This window comes from Poromitra crassiceps (assembly GCF_964638095.1).
Source record: "Poromitra crassiceps genome assembly, chromosome: 13".
NCBI lineage: Eukaryota > Metazoa > Chordata > Actinopteri > Beryciformes > Melamphaidae > Poromitra > Poromitra crassiceps.
The window spans coordinates 26344385-26361141 of NC_139644.1; the positions used below are offsets into that span (position 1 = coordinate 26344385).

General features: G+C 40.7%; 2 protein-coding genes across 3 annotated transcripts; both read right to left on the minus strand.

Annotated features, from left to right (window-relative positions):
* Positions 1 to 8283, minus strand: ifi35 (interferon-induced protein 35). Of its 2 annotated transcripts, XM_083649848.1 has the most exons (11): positions 8232 to 8283; positions 7923 to 7955; positions 7269 to 7349; positions 6892 to 7050; positions 6037 to 6153; positions 5810 to 5954; positions 4807 to 4916; positions 4532 to 4715; positions 3609 to 3718; positions 3032 to 3154; positions 1 to 2606 (listed from the first exon to the last, which is right to left on the minus strand). In XM_083649848.1, exons 2-11 carry the CDS (start codon positions 7935 to 7937, stop codon positions 2520 to 2522), a joined length of 1131 nt encoding a protein of 376 aa, XP_083505974.1. In that variant the 5' UTR covers positions 7938 to 7955; positions 8232 to 8283; the 3' UTR covers positions 1 to 2519. The 2 variants fall into 2 exon arrangements, with proteins under 2 accessions (XP_083505974.1, XP_083505975.1); XM_083649849.1 differs by lacking the exon at positions 8232 to 8283 and having other exon boundaries at positions 7923 to 7973.
* A 2284-nt stretch (positions 8284 to 10567) lies between these two features.
* rpl27 (ribosomal protein L27) lies at positions 10568 to 15033 on the minus strand. The gene is made up of 5 exons (XM_083649850.1): positions 14986 to 15033; positions 14328 to 14410; positions 13845 to 14014; positions 11377 to 11487; positions 10568 to 10765 (listed from the first exon to the last, which is right to left on the minus strand). Exons 2-5 carry the CDS (start codon positions 14406 to 14408, stop codon positions 10717 to 10719), a joined length of 411 nt encoding a protein of 136 aa, XP_083505976.1. The 5' UTR covers positions 14409 to 14410; positions 14986 to 15033; the 3' UTR covers positions 10568 to 10716.
* Positions 15034 to 16757: the final 1724 nt, after the last annotated feature.

Here is a 16757-nt window from a genome sequence, read left to right on the forward strand (position 1 = left end):
ATAGTCCACACAGGTGAGACACAATGTATTTGCTCAGTCTGTGGTAAAGGTTTTGGTCTTAAAGGAGACTTGAACAGACACATGACAGTCCACACAAGAGAGAAACAATTTAATTGCTCATTCTGTGGCAAAGGTTTTGGTAAAAAAGGACAGTTGAAGTCACACATGATAATCCACACAGGTGAGAAACAATTTAATTGCTCAGTCTGTGGTAAAGGTTTTGGTCTAAAAGGAGGCTTGAAGAGACACATGATAGTCCACACACATGATAAACGATTTAATTGCTCAGTCTGTGGTAAAAGTTTTGGTCTTAGCGGACACTTGAAGAGACACATGATAGTCCACACCGGTGAGAAACAATTTAATTGCTCAGTCTGTGGTAAAGGTTTTGGTCAAAAAGTTAACTTGAACAGACACATGATAGTCCACACAGGTGAGAAACAATTTAATTGTTCAGTCTGTTGTAAAGGTTTTGGTCAAAAAAATGACTTGAACAGACACATGATAGTCCACACAGGTGATAAACAATTTAATTAATTGCTCAGTCTGTGGTAAAGGTTTTGGTCTTAAAGCAAACTTGAAGTCACACATGATATTCCACACAAGAGAGTAAACATTTAATTGCTATCTGTGGTGGAGGGGGTATTTGAGTGTTTATGTATAAGTTAGTTATCTATCCTTTATTTATCCCCATGGGGAAATTCATACTCTGCATGTAATCTAATCATATTTAGAAAAGATAGCTGATTAGCTGACTAGACTCCTGTCATGGCACATGTCCTGAGGACAGCGCTCCTTGTAGCCGATAGCACAAAACATTAGCAGACCAATGCCGTCATCCAGGCAAATAGGCACAAAATGACAGATTTCAAACATAGGATTTGAAATATTTGGTTACAGCTGTCCCTCTCCTCTGTCTTAAGTGCCTGACCTGAGTGTGTTAGCGTGTTCTGTGGATCTTCAACCTTTTGTTTGCGGTTTTATACTGGTGGCTGCACTAGGGGGATATTGCTGGATTCTTTAAGTGATGATGTGAGGTAATTTTTTTGTGTGGGACATTGCTACTTTTAACATGCTTATGCTGTTACTTTTAATTGGCTGATATGTTAATTTATAAAGCAATCACTGGTAAGCTCCCGCTCTAACTCTGCTCATACATCTCTCTCACATCAAACCAATCCTACACTTCATGGTCACAGGACTTTTTACATGCCTCAGTACCGAACTCGCACTGAGTTTGGGAAAAGGGCCTTCTCTTTCTCTGCTCCGTCTGCCTGAAATGGACTTTAAAAACTCTGAAACTGCAGGACTTCATCACCATATATGATTTTAAAACTCTAATATTACGGACATTTTAAAGAAAGAGATGGGTCAATGTCACTGCTTGGTTGTATGTGTCGTGCTTGTTTTTCATTAACTTGACCTCTCCTCAGCGACCCTTCGTAACCCCCCTCCCTCATCCCATTCAATCTTGGCTGTTCCAGCCAAATTTATGCTTGCGCCACATTGCCTTTTATGTTCCTGTCTGTGTTTGTGTCTTGCTTATGTGTTATTTTGTTTTTAAATGCTGCCATTTTGGCCAGGTCTTGCTCAAAAAAGAGATCACTGATCTCAAGTGACTGACTACCTAGTAAAATAAAGGTTAAATAAAATAAAATGTTTTTACAATAAATCTGATCTGTGTTCATGGACTGTCACTGCCTTTTTTCTTCAAACTTGAAGCATAATAATAAATGAGATAGTGATATTATAACATTATAGCATTTGGCCAGTGCTGTGTTGCTTTGAGATTCTGGCACCATCCTTTTGTGAATTTGGATGTCAAATGATAGCATGATTATTTTAATCAAACCCTTTAAAATTCCTAATTTTTCCACGTTTTGCACAAATCTAGATTTTATGGTGGGGAAATGTAAAGTCATTCTTTGTATCAAAACTGCACTCAGTCTTTGTAATTTCTTCTCCTAAGTCTTAACAATTTATATTTGCCTATACCAATGGAGCATGACTGCCGCCTTTTTAAGGATTCACATACTTACTGAATGAATAGATCAGTTATTAATATGCAGAATATAGAGGTTGGAAATTTATTGCATCACCTTCTTTATACTGTACACTTTCTACATTGATAAATGGTTTTTGAAAATGTTCTGTATTAATGTCACTATTGCTTGGAGGCTTCAGCTCTCCTTTTCCAGAAAATATTAACAGCAATTTGACCAATCAAAAACCAACATTATCCAAACATCTAGAATTCCAGATTGAACATACAGAAATGATCACATTTGTGGTGAATTACTAACAAGAGTCTTCTTGCCATTAAATATATGATTAAATAAAATTACTGAATGCACTAACTTAACCATTGTAAAAGGTTCAACAAATGTCACCAAAAGAGTATAACTTTAACTATTAATGTGACTAATATTAGCTGGGCAGTTGTGGCAGGCAAGACCATTAGACCCGGATCCTGAGGGAGCAGCATGAGTGAAGGCCTGGTTGAGGAGAGGTGGGTGGGTCTACAGCGACCCGTGGCTGCTGGGACAGTCCTCCTGGAACAGGGCCGAGGCCTGCTGCCCCAGCGGGTTGTACAGGAAGGAGTCCACCTAAACAAAAACAAAAAGCAGTAACATCTGTTTAAATATTGAGAACAGGGTCACTCAAATAACAAGGATGTGGTGGACAGTCTCAATAGTTATTTTACATCAGTCACCAGAAGGCTGGTGGAAAAGCTTCCAGGCCGATATGGGAAGAGTCATGTCTATCAGTAGTACTATTCTCAGAAAGTTTCAAGCGGATAGCTTCTCCTTCTCACAGGTGTCTGAGGCAGTTGTGCTTGATATGCTCAACAAGCTCAACTGCTGCAAAGCAACTGGTCTTGATAATATTCCAGGTAGATACTGGGCTTTATTGTGTTATCCTGATTCCCCCCCTTTTATATGCAGGCCATGTCTTGACAGAGCTGCTGCACTTTGAATGAAAATATCAAGTAAAATCAATCAATCGGTCAATGAATTAATCAATCAATCACCTCCCCTCCCCCGCTGCTGCTCTTCTGGAAGTGGATCTCCAGCAGGTCCTGCAGGCTGTCCTGCTCCATGACCGAGGGGATCCCCGTCAGCAGCACTGTGCGAGGACACACCACCTGCTCCGTCTGCCAGCCGGACACACACGCACACACTTTACGCAACTTTATGCAAATAAACATACATGTAATACAGATACAAAGCAATACACTCTCAGAACTCAAATAAATTGTTCACATGTGGCCCTAATCCTCTTCTGTACATTATGCCTACAAACAACTGACCATGTGCAGAAAGAAAAAGGAGAAAATAATAAATCATTAAATTGTCATCAATAATAATGAATCGGATTCAATAATTGTATTAAAAACATTGTGATAATTGATTTTGTCCACATCACCCAGCGCTACCTGGAACACATTGAACATGACAGATGGTTGATATTTAAGTGTAAGAAGATTTGGGGGAGTTTCTCTCTACTCAGTAGAGAGTAGAGTCTACTGCCACCTCCTGACATCATGTTTACCTTCTCTCTACTCCCACTTCCTGACAGAATGCTTAACCTCCTGACATAATGCTTACCTTTAAGTTTGTGATCTTTCCATTCAGGAAAGGTGTCACCTTCACTCTGTGCTTCTTTTTTTTCTCGAATTTCACATCATGGTACTGCATCTCTGTCAGGCCTTTGGCAACTGTTTGGTGGAAAGAATAGAGGCAAAGTGACCACCTACTTCCTGCTTCAGCACTGTACCAGAGATTTTCATCCGCCATTTATTTTCCCACACACATTTTGTAAAATGCGTATAAAAATAGTTTTACTGGTTCAAACCAAACGGTACAGATATATTTAGAAACAGGAGATATCGCATAACATTTCACTGGGACCAAAACGTAAAAACAAATGGGGGGTTTAAAGAAAATATTTTTTCTGTTTTTTTAAGTTTTGGTCCGAGTGAAATGTTCTATGGTCTCTCCCGATTATAGCGTTAGCTGAACCGTTTGGTTAGACGAAGTAAAACTATTTTATAAGCATTTTACGAAATGTCCATGGGAAAATTAATGGAAATGGATGAAAATCTCTGGTACAGTGCTGAAGCAGGAAGTGACATTCCACTTTGCCTCTCTATAGCATCAGCTGGGAATGGATTTAAAGCGAAAACAAACAAAAACACAAGAATCTCACCAACTGACACACTGGATGTTCATAAAAAGAAATAGTAGCACGCAAAAAAATAAATCAACTACAAGCACATAATCTGCAGGAACAAATGTACAAGGTATTCCAAAATACATGCATGCATGCATGCATGCATGCATACATAATCTTTTGGGTAAACTTTGTCCTACACACTCCCTGACTCCCATGTGTTGGAACAATTCATACCTCCAAATTCACCTCCCATTTCCCCACAAATAAGCCTCTGCTGCCGCTTCATTTCAGCTTCATATGGATAATGATGGATATGGATAATGGATAATGAATAGTCAGATCAGAGCTCGCTCACCGTCTGTGCTGACAAAAGTGAGGACCACAGTGCCCGAGTCATGCAGCAGGTCGCACTCCTGCACCTCGCCGCCCCCGTGAGGCGTCTTGGAGAAGTGGATCTCCAGCTTGTTCAGCAGAATCTCGCTGTCCATCTTGGGCAGGTTGGAGATCAAGATCCGCCGAGGACAGACCTGGGTGTCTATCTGTGAGATGAGCACACAGAGGTCACTCAAAGAGGGTAAACACTGGGGCCTGTCGGACATAGGGAGGCTGTTTTGTGCTTCTTTGCTGTACCTCGACCTGGTTGGGGATCATCAGCTGCACCGGCTTGGCCTCCACAGTGATGCTGAACTCTCCTCCCAGGTTCACCTCATGTTTGGTCAAGCTCAGGATCTTCTTGGCCACTGAGGAGAGAGCGATTCAGAGTTAAGATTCAATTCAGGTCTCCAGCGAAACCTAGTCTGCGGCCAAAAGCTTGACATCTGATCATCCGGTAAAAAGCGGAAACGGTTGTTGGAGATCTGGCGGATACGGAAACGGACTGTGCTCCAAAAACAATTCTGCTCTGAAAACAGGGCAACTATTGAATTAACAACTACCGTATCTGAATTATGGTAAATAAATGCGATGCGAGTTATCAAGCTATGTAGCTAATAGACAAAAATAAAAAGAATTAAACACAAATAATACAATAGAACTGCAGCACAAACCAGAACCAAATGACCGAATACAGGCGGAGAGATCCGCCGGATCTCAGACCAGAAGACTAATTGAATAACAGATACCAGGCTTTTCTCCTCTTAGAGAGAGCCTGGTGACGCGAGGTTAAGCAAAACCGCATATTGAGAGCATCGTGCTTCCTTAATGCGATGCATAAGTGAGAAGCAGTTTTATTTGAAGCGAGGGGCGGGACTGTGCAGAAATCTGTAACGGTTTTACTGAATGGCATTTCTGTCTACGCCTGCTGGTACTCGATGATGTTACTGCTGAAGTAAAAGTAATTTTAATATCCAAAATAATTTACAAGAAAATATATATTTTGTGGCACATTGTCAAACAGGTAAATGATCTGATGGAATTAAAAGGCTTTTTTTTTTGTTCATTTCAGCACCGTCACTGAAGATATAGAAAACACATGGACACTGACATAAATACTTCCAACAGGAATGGAAGTATTTGGTTGCCATCCCGATAAGCTCCTATTCAAATTCTGGAAAGTGCACTTTTAACTCGCGTCTCAGTGGAATAACATATGGAATATATGGGAATAAGTGAAAGCCCGCCTCCACAGACTCACCTATCTCTTCCTCAAAGGTGATGAGTGCAGTCCCGCTCTCCATGGGATAAATGATACGCAGCTTCATGTCGAACAGCTGCGTGTCGGCCGCGCCTGCCGTCAGCCCCTTGAACACCACCCGCTTCTCCGGCACGGCGGTGGACACCTGCGGAACGGGAGCGTACAGGTTTACCGGATGAGCCGCGAACTGCCACTGATACCGTGTGTGTGTGTGGAAAGAGACGTACGCTAGTCTGCTTTTTGAGGTGGTCGTTGTGGGCCTCCACATCCCACATGGCTGTTTCCACCCTCTGGATCTCCCGCCTCAGCTCGTCGTCCTGCTGCTTCAGGCGGTCCAGCTTCTCCTACAATGGGAGGGAGGAAAAACACAAAGGGAAGATAAGATATTAAAAAGCACCTCTGATGTGATGGACATGCTGTTTGAAGACATATTTACTGTAGGATTGATCAATATTGTCTAGAGGAAGGCCTCAGCCTGAACCGATTCTAATGTGGAAAATCTTCATGATCGGTTTTCACACTTTTCAGTTTTAGTGTCCCATGACGGTCTCAATGCTGTTTCAGAGGCTGTTCCACCCTGACAAAGTCACATTCTGGGACAAACACTGATGTACATCAGAACCCATATCAGTCGAATCCAACATGACGGTTCAGTAAGTCTCACCTGATACGCTGTATTAAAATTCTGTCCACATTTACTAGGAATGGGATGATATACTGTATATTGAAGTTCAATATGTCATAATACAAAGATGTGACACTGTCTCATGGGGCAGAATTGAATCGTGATGTTAGCTCCATTTTATTCTGCTGTAGTAATCACAGATGAGATGATTGCCCATCACAGTTTCACAAACTCTACATCCAAATTATATTATTTTCACTTTGTAATGAGATTTTTTAATTGTTTATATTATATCAAGCCAATGCCATCGCTAGACTTTGTTGTCACAGAATTGTGAACCCTATTGCCTATGAAATTTGTATCGTGACATCCCATCCCCAACATCTACAAGCTCTGCTTTGTGGCTACAATGGCTAGAAGCAAACAGATGTACGTGTGTTGTGTCAGTCAGTGGTACCTTTTCAGCCTGGACGTCCTGGGCGTAGACGCGCTGGTCTTCCTCCAGAGATCTGAGCAGCCGGTCAGAGCGCTGTCTGTACTGCTGTGCCAGATCCCGCTGGGTATCCCTGGACTCAGACAGCTCCTGCTGCTCATTCAGCAGCTGCTTGTGCTGCATCTGTAGAGACATGCAGCACCTAGTGACATCATCAAACAGCGCCCTAGTTGGCGAAAAGCTGAAATGTTGTTCATCTTTCTAGCAAATCTAGGTACATTTCAGACTTTAAAGCGGTGTCTTGTCTTCTGTCTGAGGTGAAATGCAAATGAACTAGACTCTCATATGATCAAATGTTTCATGTCCTCTTTAAAACCTGGTTAAAACTTAACATAGCCTACCTGGCAGCCGATTATCAACTTTTTAACTCCCTCCAGGTTGTCCTCAGAGGGTGGTTTATCTTCCATCACAAGAGAAAAATCCTGAAAGACAAGCAGAAACATTGTATCACTTAATTGCCTCAATAACATTGCATTGAGGTTAAATACACCTGAGCTCCCCCTACCAACACTTTGCCTGGACTGTTTACCTGCTTTCTCCAAATAACATGTTGACCTATAAGCTAAATCCATAGTAGCCTATACAGCATAACAATAAAGTTAAATAACAAGGCATTTTTAAGATTATGTGTTGATAATCAACTTTTATAACAAACCAAAAGATATAAAGTCACTATAGAGTAGGCCATATCACAGATACACTATTTGACCTTATATGACTAAATATTATAGATGCCTTGGGAGATTAAAATACTGTACCATAAAAATACTCAATGTACAGACACTATAAACTTATTGGTTTTATGGATGTACTGTTGCCCAACGGGGTAGGCCTACATCTTTATGTGGGCTATTTTAACATTCTTTGTAATACATCAAATCAACCCAGAAAGGAATACTAGCTATAGGAATATGAATACTTCTGTTTTCATCGAGGTAGATAGTTTGGACCATAACATTGGATATGAAGAAGAAAACAAATGTCAGTGGTCTCACCTCATCTGACGACATGGCTACTGGTACTGCAATCTGGAAAAGTTGATAACACTGCACAGCTGAGTCAGTAGGCTACATTGTACTGTCAATGCTACAGACCTATGCCCTGGCCTATGCTATGGATGACGACAGGCCCTGATTTGACTCAACCACCCAGTTTCAACCAATCGCACGATTCGCACCATAAGAAACTCATGTCTCATCAGTAGTAGCAGGCTACTTATTAGAATTAAAACCGTAGACGCTATCACTGTTATTAAATGAAAATGTTCGATGTCTAATGAATAAAACAGTGAGATATGAACTTACCTCCTGTCACCCTGTGCGCTGCAGTCACATTCTCTTTCAGTTTCGTTTTCACGAGAATGAACCATGGGGAATTCTTTTTTTTTCTCCAGCAGGGGGGCGTCAAACCGGTTTAACCATAACGCTGCCTTCAAGTAGCGTCGGAAACGTGATATCCTTGGGCACACATGGGGTCATCAAAAACGGTCATAATTTATTTTCACTATTTAGTCCAACCATAAGTAACACACTGATACAATGAATGACACTGTTTTGGTCATGGCTTTCATACACTTTCTGGAATAAAACATCTAAAAGTGTGACGACCCTCCTTGCAGGAGCTTGGTGTTGGGGTCATTAAGCTGATTGGGTGCACCTGGGCCCAGTGCACTCAAGACCATCCAGTTTCTCTCCCTCCTCAAATACACACCTTTTATTCTGTTCATTTGTAGTTTTTGTTGTCTAGTAATGTTATCTTAGTTTTAGTTCAATTGTTTTAACTTTTACTTTGGTTACCATGCTCAAGGAAATAACATGAGGGGAGTCATACATACAAACATACATACAAAGTAAAATTAAAATAATTTAGTAACTAAAACCAACCCAGCGAGCACAAAACGTTTTTTCAACGTTGATTTTTAGTTTAAATCTGGGTGATATTGGGTTTGAACGTCTAAGACCTAATTTCACCCTTTTTTCAACCGGCTAAAATGCGGTTACAACGTCAACGTGTCAAAAAACACAATTTGGTTAATCATTTTGTTAAAACATTTGTTGTAGCTTGATATAGAGGCAATATTGATAGTGTGTGAATTGGCATTTGTCCAATTTATTGTCTAACTGAGAGTTTAAATCTGGTCTACACGAAAACTACATTTCAACGCATTTTATGTCACATGAAATATCATAAATATGGGACTATATAGGCTATGTGGTGCCAGCAAAAAGCTTCCAGGACACATCTATGGTTAATACTTTAGCGCAATACTATAAAATAATGAATTGAGTTCCTGCAGCAACGCGCATGCCCAAGTACTTGCAGCTGTGACTGTGACTGACTAGAAGACCAAAGCGAGTCTGCAGCACCGGTCTGCACCAAGTGCAGAAGGAGGTGCTCTGGGCACGCTATGTAACAGGCTACAAGGCTCTGTGTCCCCCCTGAGTTGCCGGTGTTAAATTAAGTTATAACCTCTGAAGCCCTCCAGCCTACAGACTACTCGCACACACACACACACACACAGTCAACAGTCAACATCATTTTAGTCTCTTACATAATATAGCCTAATATCATGATACACATAATATAAAATACACCTGTCCCATGATCGTTTAGCCTGTGGTACCATGCAACCGTACTGTGTACGAGCTAGCGATAGAGTAGGCTATATATATGCCTGGCGCCCTATAACTTTTCAGCAAACGTATAGCTCAGTTGATAGGGCATGGTGGTCCGAATGCCAGAGGTCAGTGGTTCGCCTCCCGTGTGAGGCGTAGCAGTTTTACTTTTAAGATCATGGTGAAATGTGGTCTAAATGTGAACGTTCATTCGACGTCTGCAAATAGTGGGTGAAAAAACTTTCACTTTTGAACCTTTCTTGTACGTTTTTTCAACGTTGACTCTAAACGTTTTTTAAACGTCTTTTCAACCGAAAAATGCTCGCTGGGAAGGGGGAAATAACCAGACAACCAGGGTGGGCAATGCCATTTTGCCTTCGGCGTCACAATTTCTTTAGGGCACAAAGGCCATTGCTCTATTGACATCATGAAGTGATTTTTCTGACGTGTTAAAATGAGCCAATTACACTTCATTGCATAGAGCAGGCTACATTAACCTGAGACCACTGACGCTTTTAAAGCAACTGACAGCAGGGCACTGGCAAGGTAGCTTTGGGGATCTCAGGAGGGCATCACAGCCAGAGGGAGGGGCAATGTTGCTGAATGATATCAAAACCACCCCCTGCACTATTTATGTGATACCAAGACTTAAGGGGGGGGAGGGGGCTATCACACACACACTTATATAAAAATGTTGTGCCACCTGGATGGATACAATTTGTACAACTTTTCACTTGATACTAATCTCCAAAATCTTCAGCATTTGAAGTTCAAGGTCGACACAAACCACAACCGGGATTAGGCATTATTTCTTCCCTTGAAAAACAATGAACTAGTCATTCGCCAATGGTGAGTTCTCACAACAGACTATGGTTGATGGAACTTGGGTTAGAAAATTTGTAATCCGGTCTCGAATACCACTGCATGTCCTCCATTACTCTCAGATGCATCAGCTTTTCCAGACTGTTGAAACTGTCAGGGGGTTTAACAGTACAGCTCACTACACAAAAAAAGTTAACTGCCAATACAATGAACTAATTTTTATTCACACAAACCTTTTCCTGAAACCAAATTCAACACAAGGCAAAACATCAAAAAGAAAAAGGTGAAAAAATAAGACAGCAGTCATTTGATCAATTTTTTTTATAACATTTATTTGTGAAACCAAGGAGTCTTAGAATCTCAGCTTCTGGAAGAACCATTTGTTCTTGCCTGTCTTGTACCTGCGGAAAGAAGAAACAAGATCTCAGAACATTTTCTACACAAACTTTATCAGAACTGCTAACTGAAATACTCCTGGACAGTGAAATCTACTAACCTCAACCTATCATTACTCCCCATGCCTAAATCCAACCAATCATCACCCTCCCGCTGACCCATTCTAGCATCGACCTTAATGTTTACCTGCTAAGCCTTTCGCAGCCGAGTTAACAACCATAAACGGCTGAAGTCATTCATATACTGTCTCATAATTTACATTCACCAGGCACAAGAACTCTGCAAACATAACAAGCATGAATGACAAAATAAGGGTTCAGACCGCATTACAAGTATGAAATTCAAATTTAGAGCAAGTCACAACTAAACCTGTCCAGGAAGACATTATTGGCTGACATTTGGATTCATAAAGGGACACTTCATTTACAAGTGAAATGTCAACTTTTCAATGACCTTTCGACGTCAAGACATGCACGCACACATTTTGGTATGCATTAAACAGTCATTCATCATTTCAGATGTCTGTTCAAACCTCACTTACAAACTATCTGACTAGGCTTAACCATTGAAATCTCAAACCATGGCCGATCTTTCAGCAGAATAACTGCAGACTCACCTCTCCTCAAACTTGATCTTGGCCTCCCGCCTTGCTTTGCGCTTCAGAGCAGGATCCCTGAAGACGTCCTTGTTGACAACTGTTTTGTCCAGGGGAATGTCCACAGAGTATCTGGGTGAAAAGACAAACAGCAAGGTTGGTAATGACACTAGTTACAAAATGACTTGAACGCCTATAATTATCCAGTGCCTTGCTTAAGGGCACTTTTGTGGCATTTGAGGAAGCCGAGTATTACATCATCACATGGGACACATTCTCTCAGCTGGTCCAGGACTACCAATTGTGGGAATCTCAAATTCTCAATCTGATCAACAAGTCTGCTTCTAAAGCCTTAAGTGTATGTATGGGCCCCTTTAAACACCTGAGTGATGGCAATTCTGAACTGAACAGTCTGATATAAGCTAGTCTTCTATAACTGAAACTCCAACGTTGTAAGCGCCTGCAGCCATCAAGATGGCGACTGGTGCCGATACTTGCGCTCTGCACCAGCCAATGAGTTTTAATAAAGAGGGAACAGACAGAACAGTGCCCTCTGGATCACACAAGTTCAACAAAGAGGGAACAGTCACTCAGAGAACGGCACTGCAAGGATGACGAAGAGGCACGGTAGGCTAGAAAGGAGCGCTACAGGCGAGGTGGTGTAGCTGCGTATGACGACAGACGGCAGAAATGAGCAGCGAGGAGGAGGAGGGGAAGGACGAAGACGATGATGCACGGTAGGCCAGAAAAGAGCTTGCGCAGCGCGCTCTATTTCTAGTTTAAGTAGTGAGGAGGTAAACTTCTCCAAAATCTTTCTGGCAGGTGTACACAAGGCAACATTCATTACTATCTAGATGTAATAACTTAACCTATGACATGGCTTGATCACATCCACTGGCCCAGGATAATTCAACAAATTTTCACAGCAAGCATGTTATAATTTACTTGGTCAACAAATCACATTACGTCACTCGTCAGTGACCTGCAATAACACACCGACATCTATCAAATTTGACTAAATTGAAGTCATGTCTAGAGACACAGGGCACTGAGACACTCATCTGGCAGTTTGCTATGCATTACTCCCTCAGTTCAGTCTTAAAGGAGAATTCAGTTTTTTTACACGCCAGACCTTATTGCCAGCTTAAAATATGTTTTACTCACCCAAATAACTAGTTTCATTCGGATGCCCACAGAAAATATTCAGCTCCGAGTACAGTCCTCAAACAGGCTATAACGGGGCATGCTGAATGCGCTCTGTAAATAACCTTTTCTGTCACATCACAGTTCATTGTGGTTGTTATATAATTACGAGAACATGAATTAGCTATCTAACAAACCTCCCGTGCTGCTGACAGCATGCTCCGTTTGCTGTCCGAGTGACTGTCACATAGATAACACCTCTCGCTTTATCTCCCGCTGCTGTTTGTAATCGATATATGGCCTTACTCCATACGAGCGGCAATTGAATTGAATCGTCCATAATCTTGAAATCTGATCATATATATATGCTAAGCTAGCCTGCTAACACAATCCAACAGAGCGAGTCAACTCTGACCTGCCCTGGATGTGCTTACAGTGCTTATGTTGTTCTTCTGTGGTTTCTCTTCTTCTGTTACCAAACAGCATGCCCCGTTTGCACCCGTTTGAGGACTGTACTCGGAGCTGAATATCTTCTGTGGGCATCCGAATGAAACCAAAGTTATTTGGGTGAGTAAAACATATTTTAAGCTGGAAATAAGGTCTGGGGTGTAAAAAACCGGAATTCTCCTTTAATATTTACTAGTCTCCCAAACCCAGATAAAGAGAAGTTCATCCTGCAACCTAAATCTAATGTCACATAAATGTACATGCAGTACATACACAGAGTACACAGACATGAACATTTGAAGAATAGGTTAGATTGCGTTACAATATAAACCTCGTTTGGACATTCAAAACTTAAATCATCTGCTGCAACAGCTCCAGATAAGAGAGGTGGAACTATACATGCAAGTTAGTTTCTGTTTCATAGGACCAGAAGTACTAGTGAGTGATGCTCTCCCACCGTTGACTTGAACTGTTGATTCAAATGTTTGGCAAGACAATGTTGCGAATATTTATTTTCCTATCTTTATACCAGTTAACTCCAAAATCACTGGAGGGTCATTTGAACAAATATGTACACCATACGAACCACTGAAGCAACAGCAATACAGAGGATTGTAACCAAGGAAATTACATTCGTCTTCTGTAACCTTTACAATGAAATCAACCTGATTAATTCTACACTGCATGAAAACCAGAATATTAATAACTGGACATTTTTGGCTGCCAACAGCACAGAAGTACGTTGTGTGTGTCTGTTAACTCATTGATCGCTACTGAATTGATCATGTAACGCTACAGCAGTGATGAAATAGCACAAGGACAAAACAATGATAGTACCGACTGTGCTCAAATTGCTGACCAATCAAGCCACGTTAGATCTGAATACTTGGCACACTGACCTGGTGGGCATGAGGTGATTGTAGTTGTACACCTTCACAAAGGCCTTGATCTTGGACCTCTTGGCAATCTTCTTCTTGCCCATTGTTGTGGTCACCTTACGGGGGTAGCGGTCGATGCCTGAGACTAGAGCGTGGCTGTAGGGGCGGTCAGCGGTGCCATCGTCAATGTTCTGCAGGAGACACAACAGAGACGATATGTATACGGTTAACACAGATCTACCTCTGAGTCACTGGACAGTAGTCATGATGCTGCACCGAATCCGTTGACGTTTAAAGTTAATGTACATGTTAAGGTTTTCGTATGTCATAACATTTTACATAACAGTAAAATCAGATATCAGTGGATTAGTCCCCTATTCAAACAGTAAACGAGGATAAAGATAATCGCTTCTCTGCAAGTTAGCAATGCGTGTCAGAGCACACAGCCATCAATGTGTGTCCTATACAGTTCAGTTAGATATCCTCCATAGAACAATGTTTTACCTTGACGATGACAGCTTTGCGCCCAGCGTAGCGTCCAGCAAGGACCATCACCACCTTCCCAGGTTTCATGAACTTGCCCATTTCTGGCAGGAAGAAAAAGCAATGCAGTTTAGCAACGTGTAACCTTAAAACATGTAGCCATAGAAACACTGATATTGACCAAACAAAGTAAAAGGTGAACATGTGAGAAACTAGCGCCAGGTTTTGTTTGCTGTCAGACTTGCCAGCTAGCTGGCTAGCTAGCGTTTAGCCTAGCGTTTGAGAACGGCGTTGAGTTTTCAATGGATAAAACTGGTCTCAAGCTTACCGGTACTTTTTTAACACACGCGACAGAAAGCTGCTACACCAAATAGTGGGAATTACATTCAATATCATATCAATACACAAACGGTGCATAACACCATGGTATTAATTAAAGTGCCTACTATCGGAACCAGCGCATCCACATCAAGGAAGCTGCCATGTTTGAACAAACGCCACAGAGGCGAAGCCCTGCAATAATGTTCATTTTTACCCATTGCAAACATAAAGTACATGGAAATAACGGGCGCATCTGAGCATTAGGGTTGTTTGTCAGAGATGTGGTAGAATACAAACTGTATAAATAGTTGGATTTGGACGGATGATTGAAGATTATTGCAAGGGAAATTTCACTCACTGGTGCTGTTCTACGGCCACCGCTAGCAGGAAAGGAAGTTGAAAAAGTTTCTGTGACCTTTCACACCGGACTTACTGACGTCACTTCCTGGTTTTGTTTTCTTCTGTTGCGCTAGCGTCTGGCTTTTTTAGTTTCTCGTTGTTTTTACAATTACAATTAATCTATTACAATCACATGGCCACACAACCTGTTCTTTAACCCATATATACATACATGTATCTATATATACATATATATATATACATACACACATACACACACACACACACACACATATATACACACACACACACACACACACATATATACACACACACACACACACGCACATCTATATATATATACATACACACATATATTATATATATATATATATATATATATATATATATATATATATATATATATACATACATATAAATGGCTGTAGTGTGGTCATACAACATCCATTTAATGTTTAATTTGCTTAGTTAGTGGTATGCACGTCAATTTCAGAAAATAAACATGACATTTCAACAATATATTTATTTCTGATCAAATAAAAACATAATACAATTTAAAGGAGCCTGTGTGTGTGTGTGTGTGTAATGTCTGTGTGTGCTCTCTCCAGATGGAAGAACGACAGTACACCAGTGACTTTCAGATAGTGTTCTGAAATGTTCAAATAATTAGGACGATCAACTTCAGCATTAAGACTGGGCAAAAACATGCTGTCCAATAAATAAATGTGTCTTTCCATATTTCACAACAGTGGAACAAAACACAGGGAATAAAGAAAAAATAAAGAGTGCGTTATTATTTTTACTGCACACACAAGCAGAAACAGAACATAATTTCTAAATTAACACAGTAACAAAGCAATAACAACATGAAACATGTCTCTAACTGTGCTGATACAGCATATTTTATCTCAAGTGATGCATACTGAGGACAAGTGGTGGAAGTAACTCAAGTACTAATTTTAGTACTGTCAGTAATTGTACTTTTACTTTAAGTACATTTCAGTATTGTACTTCTATAGCCTACAGATTAAATCACCATTACACAGGGTACAAATTATCACCATTACACAGAGTACACATTTTGTGGCTCTCCACAAGCAACAGACTAGTCTTAAACTCAGAATCTGGCTTTACTTTGTGCACTTTTATTTGTAATTTCCAATTAATTACAATTAAAAGATTTGAGTACAAAGTCTCCTCTCCTCTTTTTAGAAGCACATGGGGGGAAATCACAGCAAATAACATTCTCTTTTCTAAAATTCCGGAACTTTGGCTGAGTGCATTTTAAATTACGGTAGCAAGTTTTTGCTTTTACTTAAGTAGATATTTTTTTTACACCAGTACTTCTACTTGGGTAAAATATCAGCAAAGTAACAATACTTGAGTTGAGACATTCTAGTTCTTTCCACCGCTCCTGAGGAAATCTGTTCAGTATTCCTTTATCTACTCACAATTTGACATGTGGTCCGAGGAATGATTGGCAGGTCCAGTTCACAGGTAACACTGTAGTCTCCATCCCATAACACATGGAAAACAGTGGGGGAACATACAGCAGATATGAACAAACCTTATGTGACATACTGTAGGTTCAAATGTCAGTTTAACAGCATCTATGGTTTGTTGTACATTCAGTATTTCAGGATACACGACTACAGGAAGATAAAACATTTCACTTGGCGCTCATCTTTGAAAATAAAAAAGAAGAGGAAAAAACTAGGAAAAGAAACTAAACATTTTACATCCTGGATAATTAAGTACAAAGCAATGGCA